The sequence below is a fragment of the Phyllostomus hastatus genome, unplaced genomic scaffold, assembly GCF_019186645.2.
Source record: "Phyllostomus hastatus isolate PE091 unplaced genomic scaffold, TTU_PhHast_1.1 phas_scaffold_760, whole genome shotgun sequence".
NCBI lineage: Eukaryota > Metazoa > Chordata > Mammalia > Chiroptera > Phyllostomidae > Phyllostomus > Phyllostomus hastatus.
In genome coordinates this window covers 3554095-3568793 of record NW_025334040.1, presented here as the reverse complement: position 1 = coordinate 3568793, position 14699 = coordinate 3554095, and the positions used below count along the sequence as shown (strand labels likewise).

The 14699-nt window shown below is 45.9% G+C and overlaps 1 protein-coding gene across 1 annotated transcript in view; it reads left to right on the top strand.

Moving 5' to 3' along the window:
• The first annotated feature begins 1356 nt into the window (after positions 1 to 1356).
• ZNRF3 (zinc and ring finger 3) overlaps positions 1357 to 14699 on the top strand; it is a 139790-nt gene continuing 126447 nt past the window's right edge. Inside the window, exon 1 of the mRNA XM_045826817.1 lies at positions 1357 to 1896. Coding sequence (XP_045682773.1) covers positions 1606 to 1896 — 291 coding nt within the window. The 5' untranslated portion in view covers positions 1357 to 1605. The remainder of the gene's footprint in view (positions 1897 to 14699) is intronic.

Genomic DNA, 14699 nt, shown 5'->3' with positions numbered 1-14699 from the left:
GCGGCCCAGGGGGATACAATTGTCAGGACTGATGTTGCCCAGCTTCAGTTAGCACTCGTTAGGCTTGGTTCTGGAAAAACTAAAAACCCACCATACACAGATCCCTGCTTTCCCAGGTACCTCCCTCCTTAGCAGAAGCTCAGGGTGGCGCAAATGTGACAGCGCAGATCTGTGGGTTTTTAAAAAGTGTGTTTTCTACTTTGTACCTTGAAAATTTTTTTCTACTTTGAAATGTAAACTTGTTTACCCAGGACGAATTCTCAATTAGTTTCTTTCTTTTCTTTTCTCTCTTTCTCTTTTTCATATTTTGTATGTGGTAGCAAGTAGAAGCAGATCATCCTAATCAAATATTTGCGAATATCTGAACAAAGCCATTCTGTTGGATGAAGCAAGACTCCACAGAGGAAGTGGGGATTGAAACTGAATTTTAAAGGAAGGGTTTCATTCTGATAGAGGACTAGATGAGGAAGGAAATATGGCACCTCCCAAAGAGGGGCAGGGAATTGAAAATTTATCTTCCCTTAACTGGGAACTCCTAGGCCCTCTAGCACATGTCTTCGGTGCATTAATTTGGCAGCCATCAATCTGTGCATAAAGGGTGATGTGTTGGAATCCTCTGGCCTTCTGTTCAAGGCAAGACTCGGTTTCAGAACTTCTCCAGGGGGATGTTTGAGTTATAGTCTCCGAGGATGCATAAAAATGAACCCCATTAAAATCCAAATGGATAAATGGCTCCGCCCCACCCCGTTGAGATTAACTGTCTAAACGACACCGGTGCAGGAACCTGACACGTGCCAGAATGGCTAAGGTACAAACGGCCCCTGACCTCCAGGGCTTTTTCCATTTGTTCCTGGAGGTGGGGATGAGGGTGAAGGGCCAGGTGCGGGCGCCCCGCTCCGGGGAACTGTGGATTGGGGTGGGGGAACCGGGAAGGACAAGGCTCTCCTAACTACTGTACCGGAGCAGGCGGCGTGGGGCCTCCAGAGGGTACGCACGTCGCCAGAACAGGATGCAAATCCCATTCCCGCCTAACTCTGTCAACCGCGAAGAGAAATGTTTGCAGCTGAAGGCCAAGCGCTGCAGGGGCGGGGACGAAGGGGCGGGGCGTGAACGTGGGGGCGGAGCGAGGGTGAGGGGGCGGAGCGAGGACAATAGGCGGAGCAAGACGGTAGGCGGGGCAAGAACAATGGGGTGGGGTGCAGTCGGGGGGCGGAGCTGGGGAAACGGGGTGGAGCACAGGCCGGGGCGGAGCGAGGTCGGGGGCGTGTTCAGCCGCCGGGCCCCGCCCCCCGCCGCAGGCGCGCCCGCTCCGCCTTCCCGCTCCCCCGGGAGGCCGCGGCGGTCGAGCGCCGGGAGGGAGGGGAGAGCGGGTCACGACGCTGTTGGGGCGGGGATAACCCCTCACGTGGAGCAGATGAAAGGGCCGCGGCGCGACGGCCGGGGGAGCGGAGCGGAGCCTGCGACCCACAAAGCCGCTGCCGCCGCCGCCGCCGCCGCCGCCGCCGCTGCGATGGGGCTGTGAGGCGTCCGCCCGCACTCGGTCCTCCGCCGGCCCGCGACTATGCCCGGCCGCGCCCGCCCTCCGCGCCCTCCTGCCGCAGGACCATGAGGCCACGCTCGGGCGGGCGCCCAGGGGCCCCGGGCCGCCGTCGCCGCCGCCGCCCCCGCGGCCCCCGCAGCCACCGCCTGCCGCCGCCTCCGCCGCTGCCGCTGCTGCTCGGGCTGCTGCTGGCGGCCGCGGGGCCCGGCGCGGCGCGGGCCAAGGAGACGGCGTTCGTGGAGGTGGTGCTGTTCGAGTCGAGCCCGAGCGGAGACTACACCACCTACACCACCGGCCTCACGGGCCGCTTCTCGCGGGCCGGAGCCACGCTCAGCGCGGAGGGCGAGATCGTGCAGGTAGCTGCCCGCCGCTCGGGCCCCGCGCCACCGTCGCCACAAGATGGCTCCGGGGGCTGCGCCCGCCGACCCCGCCGCGGGCTGGCGGGCGGGAGGGGCGGCGAGGAGGCTGGCGGCATCCCTCCCTGGCGGGAGGGCGGGCGGGACGCGGCCTCCGGGGCGCCAAATCGGGGGGCCAGCGCACGTGGGGGCTCGGCCTCCTGTGAGTCTGGGGGCAGTGAGGAGAACCTCGGGTCTGGGCACCCACGTTGGGGCGGCCTCCTTGGGCGGGTTGGGCATTTTGGTTCGCCTCAGGTGGAAGTCCCGGGAACTACCTGTTGAGTGCCAACTTCGGAAAGATGAGTGATGAAGGATGGGGTGGCTCGTTTCAGGGAGCAGGCTTTGCTTTCCATCCATGCATGTTCGTTCTGGGAGCAGCCCGGTTTGTCTGAGGGGCAGTACCATCAGGCTCTTCCCTGGAACCTGCCGTCCGCCTCACCTGGGGGCTGATCTTGTTCAGGACTCTGGACGAGCAGCAGCAGGCAGGGGGAGCTGGCCGAGGAGGAATGCCCTGGAGTGACCGTGGAACGCAGTCCTCTCTGCGTGCCTCAGTGCCTCCGATACAGAGGGTGGGAGGGAGACAGCCTGCTTGCTCCAGGGCCAAGGACTTCTAAGGAGGGCCTGGGATTAGGGAGACAGGGTCTCTCGCTGACAGGGCCTTCACTTTGCTCCACGTGAAAGAGGTCTGCATTTCAAAGTAAGCTTGGTAGGGAGAGCTTCAAGCTGAGCTCAAGCCTCCGCGGATGGTGGGTGATCTGGGTAGAGATGCCTTCCTGCTTCCTTGGCTATGATTTAATCAACTTGCTGGTGGACGGCCAGCGCTCTTATGGTGGTTAATATGCATGCCTCAGATGGGGCGATTTGAAATGGTTGGCTTGTTTTTGAACCTTTTCGGGTGATGGGGATGGCTGCAGGGCCCAAGCTTTGGGCCTTCTGCGCTTTACTATTGAATATGCTATGAATGAAGAGAAGGGGACTGGATGGAATGACTGCGTAGCAGCCTCTTCCTCCCCCCCTCTCTGGTGCAGACTCAAAGCTCCGTGTGGATAGGACAGGGAGCTGTGCAGCTTGGCTCCTTAGAGGTGTGTCTTCACAAAGCTGGGGAGGCGCCTCTGCTGGACGATTAATTAGCAGCATTGTCTTACAGGGTTCTTATTCCCGTCTTAAACTTCTGCGTGTTAAATAGAAGGGGAAACACATGTTGTTTGAGTCCTGTGACTACATATGTTAAAGGCTTTTGGATGTTTTCCTTTAATAATGTTATAATTATGGTCTTTAGTTTATAGGCTTTAGAGACGATGGTCTGCTGAAGATTCCTACACATTTCAGTCGCAGCCTTGAAGACAAGTCTGAATCTTAGAGCTTGCTATTTGTGACTCCTTGTTTCTCTTTGAGGATTCCACTCTGCCCTGATGGCTTTAGAAATGTTTGATTTACGGCCTCCCAAGAGAAAAGATGTTTTAACACACTTCACTTTTTGAAGGAGACTTTTGAAGTTTGCGATTTTTATCTGCAGTGTTTTAACCTGCACTTTCTCCATGGTAGTTTGGCGAGCTATCCATTATGAGTAGTGTTGTGCTTTGGAGATAATCTTGGGTTCCCCATTTAATACAAAATTAGCAGTTTAAACACACCATTTGTAACTATTTTATCCCTGTGAGTAGAGAGATAATGTGTGAATTTAGCCAAAGGTATCCATTCTCTTTTGAAACTTTTTGAAGTGCTTATCTAACTCTTTGTAGTCCATTAGCTTAGCCAAAACTAACTAACTAACTAACTAATAATAAGTGAACAACTGCTAAGTAAAGAAAAATGACTTAAAGGGTATTTAATAAATTTACCTGTTAAGCAAATCACTAATAGGTGTCCTTAATTCCTTTATAACTGCAGTAATATTAGTGAGTTTATCTGAGTTGTTTGAATAGCCATTTCTTGGTGTTCTCAGTCTGTACCTTTAATAACTTTATTGTGGGAACCTAGTCGCTGCGCCTTTCTGTGCACCGGAGTGCAGTGTGGCTTTCAGGACTGTGCCGGTACAGAGGCTGGCACGCTTTTATTAGTTCTTCGAATGCACTGCCCAATTTAAAGAACTGGTGTAGCCCCTGTCAGCCCTGGAGAAGGTTTTTGTGAGGAAACTAATGTTTTTTTGGACTGCCGAGAGGGAATGTAACCTTTTGCGTGAGAAATGATAATGCAGAAGAAACAAATTGGTGTTCAGCTTCAGATTAATCATGTTTTCTAAGTGCCCTTGTTGAACTTTTCAAGCCTCCTTTTATTTTACCTTTTTATCTTTAAAAAACCTCTGCAGGATTTACTATTGAATACTTTCTGGTCTTCAGAGCAGAGTTCATATTCTACAAGTAAACCTAAATAGTACCATTAGAGTGTTGCTTTTGCTATTTCCAGTGGGGTTTAGTAGCCACTGTTCATGGTTTAGGGGAGAAAAAACCTGTTTGGGAGTTTCCTTTAAGAATTCTAAAATACAAAATTGGTTTGTATTACTGATATCCCTTCTCATTATATGCAATGAAGGGTGTGTGTGTGTGTGTGTGTTTATATAGTAGATACCTTATCATAGTCTGGTTTGCCCAGATACTTATAAAGTACCTGTTCAGTCATTTTCACGGTTTAGGGTAGGGGGAGGCCTGGTTAAGAAGTCTGTGTTTGAGAGAGAGTAATTCAAATCTTGGGATTAGTCACAGGATTCTTGGTTCTCTTCATGTGCATTTTAGACTTAAATAACTTTCCCAAGGTCACAGTGTGCTCTGTTAGCACAGAGAACATTTTTTTTTTTGACATCATCTGTGAAAGTTGTGAAAACAATGTGTGGATATGAAATGCTGTTAATTACTTTTATTGTCTTTTTCATGCAACATCAAAGCCCATTTGCTTATAAGAGTGTCAGGCATGCAGTGTGAATGCTAGAGGAATTAATTACACTTTTCCTGGAGCTCTGAAGTGTGGAGCTTTACAGGGTTCTTAGACATATTGATACATATTTCATCTTTGAACAAATTTGTTGCTATTAATGAGATTATTATCTGAAACTTTCAGACTTGGCTGTGCAACTCACATGGTTAGTGATGTTAAATAAAGGTCCGATTAAACACTGGCTAGTGGTATGTGGATTTGTTAAACAAAGAAAATTTGCATCACTAGAGATGAAAGATTGTTTTAAAGTGGAAATTCTTTCTTTCTTTCTTTTGAACTCAAATATTTAGAAATGCTTGAGAAATTCATTTGTAGAAGGAATCCGAATGATAGGTTTTGTGTAACTTTAAAATCCACCTGGATCCTGGGTTAAGTGTTGAATGGTCTTGGAATCAGAGAAGAGCTGAAAACATTAGGAACTAATATGGTACCTTTAGCTATGAGGGTTGGGAGAAGAGCTGGAAGGTAGGTTAGAAAGGCTAAGTGAGGTCCTTAAAAATCCAATGTTAACTAAGGATATCACAGAGAATAATTTTAGGAAACTAACTCTTCTGCCTTGTTTCCCTGTCAGTGTGTTTCTGCAGTTTAGCATTGGATCAAACACATCCTTTTCATCTCCATTTTAAGTTAACTTAATAGGCCTGCCTCTAAAAACGGACTTGGCCTAATAAAACAATTGTGTGCTGACAGCTGATCTGGACTTATGCAGAAAGGGATTGCTGACTGTCTTGTCAGAAGGGCCTTCATAGCTTAAAATCAAGTATTCGATTGGAGGAGAAAATATTAGGACCATGTTTTGTGATCTTAGGGGCTCTTATTTTCTGTCTTTTCTCCTGAGATCTCATGGGAGTTACTAATAGACTTCTTAGTGGAGATGAAGATGGGAATGGGAGGTAAGTGTGGAGTCTGTAGACTAAAGGGAAGGTGGTGGCATTTATGAGCATTATTCCATTTATGGGCATTTATTGTGTACGGGGCACTGTGGCAAGCATGCCACTTGTTTGCTTGTCTCATCTTGACATTAATATGGAATTAGCAACTACTGTTAACCCATTTTGCAGATGAGGAAACTGAGGCTGAGAAAGGCAATTTGACTTTTCCATTCTCACACAGCTAGCAAATGACAAAACCTGGACTAAACCCAGGTCGGTTTGGCTCCTTTGTTCTTATTTTTGCCAAATAAATAGATTTGGCCAGTTAGGATTTTGACATTAACTCAAGTCTAACTTTCTAACAGTTTAGTATAAGGGTTCTTAACCTGAGGGTCACAGACTTCCAGTGATGGCATGTGAACTCCTGAAATTATGCATACAATATTGTATGTGTGCACTTTTATTTCCCTGCAGAGAGACAGTTTTGCCTCTTGGAGGGTTCTGTTATGCTCCTCCCAAGAGGAAAAAAGGAGCCACTATCTAGTACCTGTCATCCAACAGTCCATTAGTAAGAATTTGAGTGGAGTAATGTCAGGCTCAGGCTGGCAAGAATTGTAGAGAAGTTGTCGTCTCCAGGTTTGCATGCCACCATTATGCATATTTACTTGGTAGAGGTTTACCAAAGCCCTAGTCTATAGCAGACATTGTAATGCTGTTGTCTTCTGGAGTTCATTGTCTCTTTCTTATAAAGACAGATGTGTATGGATGAATTATAATCCTACCCAACTGGGGTTCCTCACAGAATTGAGCCCTTAGCCCCTAAAGCATCCATTGTCCATAATGGATTAACCTCTCTCCTGTGCATCTGTCTGGTACTAGTTAAATGCATCATCCATGGGAGAAGTGAGAAAATAGTCATTCAAAGAATTTCCTGTACTTAGATGGTAAAGTGCAGAAAGGCAGCAATTTGATGCAGGAGAGCAGTGTGTAAATTGTTCCCTTTCACCATGCATTGGAAAATGAAGTGGAGCATCTGTCAGTGTTGCCATGACTTAAGAGCAACTTCTCACACCTTCCCTGTGGACCTGGGCTCTGTGGGTTTGCATCTGTTTGTTTTTGCCCATCCCTGGATTTACCCCTGGGTCCCCAGTGTCTGCGACTTATCAGACACTAGATGTTTAGTGGATGAACGATGGGTTTAGAGTTGCCACCAGACAGGCAGTGGGTCTTCATGGGTTTGGGTTAATTGGTGAGAACAATTTCGTTTGGTTTGGTTTGGTTTATACATTTTTGGGCTCTCTTTTTATTTGGTCGTTATTTCTAGAAACGTGCTGGATTAGATGGAAAGAGTAGACTTCTCTCTGGTTCTGGTACAGTCACTGGTATTATGCAAAGTTGTATCAGAGTGGTGTGTGTGTGTGTGTGTGTGTGTGAGAGAGAGAGAGAGTGAGTTCAGGGGAAGAACACCTGGCATTATAAAGGTCTGAAGGTGGTCTTTGATAAAATACTGAATATTGACAGAGCTCTAATGTGGACAGCTGTTATGGATGGACGTAACATGAAGAGTAGTTCATGGCCGAGCCATAACGTCCCTGGGAGTCACTTTGAAAGGTTGGGTATTCAAAATCATCCTTAACTTGAATATATGCCATGGGAAGACTTTGCTCCTGGATAGTGTTTCCTCAAGTCTGTAGAATGGATTTAGAGTTCATGACAAAAGTGGCATTTAAATCACTTCTGATAATCAGAAAAACCAGATTCAGCCCTCTAATGTATTAGGTGAGGAGACTGAGGTCCAAAGAAATGAAGCGCCTTGCCCAGGGCCAGGTGGCAAGGCAGAGGTGAACCTGAATTCACATTCAGGTCTCCTGGCTCCTAGGCTTTGGAGCCTTTCTGTCACCCCAGCTGCACCTCAGCTGAGCGTAGGGGAGAGCAGATGTCGAAGTGTGCTTTGCGATCAGGTATATAACTGGGGAGAGCCCGTTCTCGTTAAATTGTACATTGAGTTTAAGCAGCTCCTCCTCTCCTCTAATTTAGATTTTGAGTTGCTCTGTTTTACCATCTATCAGACTTTTAAAAATGGTTACTGATGCTTCCTATATGCCAGACACTGCGCACAGTGCTTTGTTCACAATTTTTTAAAAATTATTTTTATTTTTTTCAATTACAGTTTACATTCAACATTATTTTGTATTAGTTTCAGGTGTATAGCATATCAGTTAGACAATAATCCTGTTCCTTTGTCTGCATTTAACCTGCGAAGCAGATGACATGCCCCAGGTTGAGGAAACCAAGCTTGGAAAAGTAAGGTTATTTGTCCAGATCACTGACTAAGTCGGATGTAAGGCTGAGATTCAAATTCAGGTGTGACTGATTCTAAGCCATTTCTGTTTTTCTGGCACTTTCTTCTGCTTCAGATGAGAAGGTGGGAATTAATGGCAGGGTGTAGAATGGGTTATAAACCCAGACGGACTGACCAAGAAATGAGTGTGTAACTTTAACAGAAAAACTACCCTTACAGAGATTTATTTCCCTCCTTCCCTTCCCTTCCCCTCCCTCCCTCCCTCCCTCCCTTCCTCCCTTCCTTCCTTCCTTCCTTCCTTCCTTCCTTCCTTCCTTTCTTCCCTCCCTTCTTCTCCTTTTTTAATCACAGAAGTCTCATTCTAACTTGTGTTTTTCCATGAGGAGCCAATCTGATAAGTCTAGGAAGAGGAATCAGTGATTTGAAGTATCCAGCTGTCACTCGATGGCACTTCCTTTTTTTTTTTTTTTTTTTTTTTTTTTGCTGTTAGGAAAGTTAGAACGTCTGTAGTGTTCTGACATTTAAAGGAATTTCTGGTGTAAGACACACCACCTTGTTGTGGCTGACTTGTTAAGAGCCATTTTGGTTTCTGCATGGCTTTCTCCAAAGAGGTCATGTCTTGTGTTCATTCCCTATTTGATTTAAAAGGTTGTTGAGAACCTAAAGCTGTGGATTCTCCCTGCTCTTTTCATCCTCCTGGCTGTTAAAATTTATTATGGGTGCTGCATTCCTTGGTAGGCAGGCACTCAGTGCTGCCTTCTGTCTGCCAGACGCTGTGCGAGGCGAGGCAGCAGGTGGGGATGAGTAAGGCGCTGTCCCTGGCCGCAGGCAGCTGAGTATAGGGACAGACAGCATGTGAGCCACAGTGCTGTCCGGGAGGCCACATTCATAGGATACCGGAGGGGGTGGGGAGCACCTGGCCCGGGGTGCTAAGTTTAGGCCTGGGCAACCCATTCTGAAGAAACATGTCTTTAATGACATAGTACCTGGATTTGCACCTCCTGGCCTCTTCCAACTCATTTTTACCTACCTTTGAGGTTGAAGATGATAACTCTTTTGTGGAGACATGCCTTTATACCTGTCAGACAGTATAGGGAGGATGCAAAGAGTAGAGGTTCTTTGTTCCATTTGTACTTGAATGAGATGTTTTAAAACATGACTTTTAGCAGCTCTGTTGACTCATGATAGTGTACAGAGAATGAGGTCAGCTGACCCATTTTGGTTCAAGGAAGAGCATTTTATTTTTATTACCCTTAAGATGTGTTGTAAGACAATATTAATCCTGTTCTCTCCCTAATAGCCAGTGTGATATGGTTGTTTAGAAACTCAATGTGCAGAGTCGATTCAGTGATAACAGACTTTGATGATCCTAGAAATTTGATGTGAAAATGCATGTTGGAATGGGAACTTCTGGTCTCCTAGTGCAGAAGCTGTTGCATTTGTAAAATAAAAGAGTGGAGGTCGTAGTCAATTGATTTTTGTATAAGGTCTCACCCAGTGCTGAAAGAATTTGATTAAAACTTGAGTTTTTACTTAGACTTAATTCGAGTAATTTGTATCCTACTGTGGATACAGCCTAGAGAAGGAACATAGCTCTTATGCCCCCATGAAGTGTGTTTTTCAGATGTTATTTCTGTGATTTCTCCCATACAAATACGGACAGATTTGCCCCAGAGGAAACTGAGGCTTAGAGTCTAAGTAAGCTTAGCAAGGCCACAGAGCTAGGATTGAACTTGGGTCATCTGAAGCCAAAACTTACTGACCTGCTGGCCTGAGACCTAGGTGTATTTTTGGTAAAATTAGGCAGAAATATTAGAATAGATTCAGTTTCTTCTAATTGGAGCCAAGATCTTCCTTTAAAAATAATTCACCTATAACTTATGTTTTATTTATTTTTAATTTTTATAAAAGATTTTATTTACTTTTAGAGAGAGGAAGGGAGGGAGAAAGAAAGGGAGAGAAACATCGATCCGTCGCCTCCTGTACGCACCCTGACTGGGAGCCAAACCTGCACCCCAGGCACGTCGTGCCCTGATGCAGGTGCCCTGACTGGGAATCAAACCAGCGATCTTCCGCTTTGCAGAGCAACACTCAGCCAACTGAGCCACATGAGTCGGAGCTATGACTTGTGTTTTAATTATGAAAATAATGCATGCTTATTGGAAAATACAGAAAAGTATGAAAAAGAAAATCAATCCCACTATCTACAGATAACCTCTGTTAACCTTTTGTATTTTGTTATAACATTTTTTTTTTCTTTCTTGAACTGGGAGGGGTTTTAAAGAAAATTGGTAAAAACATAACATGGTGTTTTTAACCCTTCATCCACCCTGAGCATTTTCCTCTTACTAAATGTTCTGATACATATTTAGTGTCTGTGTAACATCTACTTGTTTTTCATTATTATAAGTAATGATGTGAAGAATATCTTTTCTCTATCCCTTGGTTATTTTCATAGGATGACCTTCTATAATTAGAACCACTGGGTCAATGGATGTAAACATTTTTAATGTTCCTACTACCTGTTGTCTGCTTGGGCTGCAGAAAAGTGGTTCTAATTCACACCCCCCTACCAGATTGGCATAGGTACGTTCCCACATACCCCTGCTCACAGTGGGTTTGCATCTGTTTCTTAAAAACAATCAGAACCAAAAAGCAACTTTATAAAAATAAAAGTCTGTATATTCCAGTCATTTAGTAAATACTAAATCCTGGCTTTTCCCTTTGCCATGAGTAATGTCCACGTAGAAGGGAAGGTCCCTGGCGTGATATCTGGAACCTCCCTTGTAGATGTGTCTGAGCACAACTCATGAGCAGTAAGCTGCCGTTGTGTTCTGGGTAGGGACACAGTGGCTGTCCAGGCAGATGGCAGTGCTCAGAGATCTAGTGAAGACTTCACTGAAGGGACCGCTGTGCAGTCGGCACACTGCTGGGCAGCAGACTGCCCAGGAAGATGCTTCTGCACTCCCTGCTTTCTGTCCTGCCTCTTCCCCAGGGTGCAGGCTGTCTGCTTATGAGCAGGCTGGTTTTGGAAAGGCGGTTTAAATCTGTCCTCTCCATTTGGAGTGACGCTGTCAGTCTGTGGTAGGCAGAGATGCAGGTAGAACCACTTACCAGACTATCAGGGCTACATTTAAACAGTGGCATGTCCCTGGGCTGAAAATGACTTCATGGTTTGATTCCTTAAAAATGTAGAAATGTTACATAAAAGTCTGGGGCTTTGGCTCCTCTTGAAAAATTAAAAGTCTGGCAATAGTGAGTCCACATTTCCTCATGGGCAGTAGCTGGGCCTGCCCCGTGGAAGTTGCAGCTGTTCCCTTCAGATGGGACACGGGCCCTCGGGTTCACAAGTCTTTGTCGCGTCGCTTCAGTGTACTTCACCCACTGGTAATTACATTTACCAGCATCTGCCCCTTGTAGGCATTGGGATTTGCCACCTCTCTGTCTCTGAAAGATCTGAAGCTGAAAGCTTCCTCAACTGGCCAGTGTGTCTGATGTCCGTTAGTGGCGTTATGACACTTGGGACCCCATGAGCCTCAAGTTATGCTACTGGGGAAGGCCTGACTGGACCTGATGTGACCAGGGTACTCTTTTTACTCTTGTTCTTCTCGAAGGCTCAAGTCTCAGGGCCATTTGGCCTGCGCCTTCGTTAAGATCTTTGTCCCTTCTCTCTTTTTGCTCCTTGGTTGACTACTAGTTACTGTTTGAATGGACTGACACCCTAAAAATGCTGTGGCTCAGCTCTCCTTTTAAGTGAGGGACCTGTGAGCAAGGGCCTTAGGCCCTCAGACACAAGAGGAGCTGAGATTAGAACTTAGGTCTTTCAGCACTTTCACGTGCTCCTCTTGCTAGAATGGCATCCTACATTGGATGGCTGAGTTCCAGAAAATCTTCCATGTGCCCGGTGCTTTAGGGTCGCTAGAGCACTTCCACTTGTATTATCTTGTTTTATCCCCTCGGCTAGGAGCACCTTCCCTGGATTCCGCCCCAGAAGGCCATTTGCTGTTCAGGTTATCCTGGTTGCCAAGGCTTGTCCCACACTTGATACAGAATGCTTTTCTTGGGACCTAATTGTACACTTTTACTTAAATGCACTTGACATTGTGTGTTCAGCACCTTTTTGCAATTTTTGGAAGTAACACTGGTTACTTGGAGACTTGGCATCTTTTCAGAAAGTGCCTCAGTCTTGGAGTAGGTGGTAAGCAGGCAGCTAATGGTATGTAAAGAATGTTGCAAGCTTGACTTGCAAAGCCATTTCAGAATTTAAATCAAAGTCGCTTGTGGCCAAGTCAAAGGGAAATGGTGTACTTGAGATTCAAGATGATGATGCTTGGTTTGCTCTTTCCTTCTTCGTCCTAGATGCTGCCCAGAGTCTCCCTGCCTCACACTCTTTCCTCCCGTCGCTTCCTCCCCTCCCCACCATTCATCTTTTCAAAGTAACCTCTGATCTCCTCACCCCTTTGGTCCAAACCGTTCAGTGCCCTCCCTTGGTTTACTACCGAGCTGAGTACGGAGGTGACCTGGGCTCTCTCTCTAGCCTCTCTTCTCACTATTGCTTTTGGGACTTGGGTCTGGGTACAGTGTGCTTTTGCCCTTATTTCCTGAATGGGTCCTGGGCTCTCCTCCTTCTGTGCCCTTCATTTTGGATTACCCTTCTGTGTTATAATAATTTCTACGCCTCCACTTTCCAGACCCTCATCTTTGCCCTCTATCCTTTCTTTTCCCCAACTTCCCGTCCTTCCCATCAAGCATTGCTAAGCTCTACTAGTGTGTTCCTTCAAATCAAAGCACTCCATTTTTCGCTTCTCAGCTGGTCTTAAATTCCTTATTGTAGGTATTCTTTCATTAATGCTTTCTTTGCCCCACAAGATCACAGCTCCCGGTAGGTAGAGCTTGTGTCATACTTGTCCCCCTACTGCTTTGCAATAAAACTCTTAAATATTTACTGATTGAAATTCTTCTTCTAGATCAAAATAATTTGTGATGGGATAGTATGGGGATGTTAGTGTGGCCAGAGAAAGACTTGGCTTTTGAGGCAGAACTTTGTATGATTGTAGAAATAATTCACAAGCAGTTTTCAGACCTGGGTGTGTCCTAGAGCTATTCTAAATAGTTGGGATGGACCAGACTCAAAATAATTTCACCTTGCCTCTGCTCTCCAGGAGGGAGGTCTGGAAAAAGGAGGTGGGACTAGGAGATGACACCATCTAACTCCTCCAGGCCTGGTTGTGACTCCCTGGGTACATTGTTCAAAGAATCCTGGAGAAGAGAACATCTCAGTCTGTATGTAGACTTTTAGGGAGTGTTTTATTTAAATTTGAATAATATCTTGGTGTCACTTAGAAAATTGGTACTTTTGGGTAACAGCAAAAATTATATGCAGTTCCAGAATGATCCATCAGAAGCAATCATATGTGGGTCCTTATTAAATTTGTACCATATTGTTTGCCCAAATTATCCCCCCACTTTGGAAGTTCTTGCGTGGGCCTTGATCCTGTGTTTGAGTGTGTTGTGGGAAGCAGATTTAAAGGACTAGAGTAGTATTTCTAAAGAGACCAGCAGGCTATCTGTGGAAGACTTGATATTTCAACTTAATAAACATTTGATTTTCTACTTTTTTTTTCAAAGTTTTTATATCTTAGGTAAGAACTCTTTTTTTTTCTCCAAAGATTTTATTTTTAAAGAGAGAGGAAAGGAGGGGGAAAGAGAGGGAGAGAAGCATCAGTGTGTGACTGCCTCTCATGTGCCCCCTGCTACTGGGGACCTGGCCTGCAACCCAGGCATATTCCCTGACTGGGAATCGAACTGGTGACCCTTTGGTTTGCAGTCCTGCACTCAATCCACTGAGCTATACCAGCCAGCCAGGGATCTACTGTTTATGGGGCCCACTATAAGCATTTAGGAGTTATTAAATTACAGTAGTCCCCCATTTCATGACAAGACCCCTCAGTTGATGCCTGAAACTGCAGATAACCTATGGGGGTGGGGCAAACCCCCCAGAATTTATTTACGAAAAATTGTGTCTTAATTCTGACATGTATAAACTTCAGTCACTTTCAAAGCACTCTCCATTTGATGCAGTACACCTATTGAGACGTTTTTCCCACTGCTCAAAACAGTTTTGAACTCATTGATTTTGATGCCTTTTACTGCTTGTGCCATTTTTTTGTTTCACCTTTGCACATCGGCAAAATGTTTCCCTTTGAGGACTTTTTTCATCTCTGGAAACAAGAAGTTGCTTGAGGCGAGATCGGGTGGGGCGGGGGGGTCATACTGTTTTTTGGTCAAAAACTGCTGAACACTCAGCGTGGTGTGGGCAGGTGTGCTTGTAAATCACCCATCATGAAATGGGCAAAGGAACTGAAAGAGTCTTCAAAAAAAATTCACCGAAGCTGAACGCAGTCTCCCACAATGCCAGCTGGCACACTGATACAGATGGGTTCCTAGAACACTCACCTAGCTGGGGAAGCCTGTACTACAAGGGTCCGCCCTCTAGAAGATAATTCTGGGTTTTTTTGGGGGGGGGTCCCGCCTTGTGTATACCCTGTTTTTTTTTCCTATCTATATATACCTTTTCACTTAAGGAAGCACTTTATGGCTCCTTTTGGGCATCTCTTTGGCATATCCGAATTGCCAGCATCTTTTGCTTTGGGGCCATT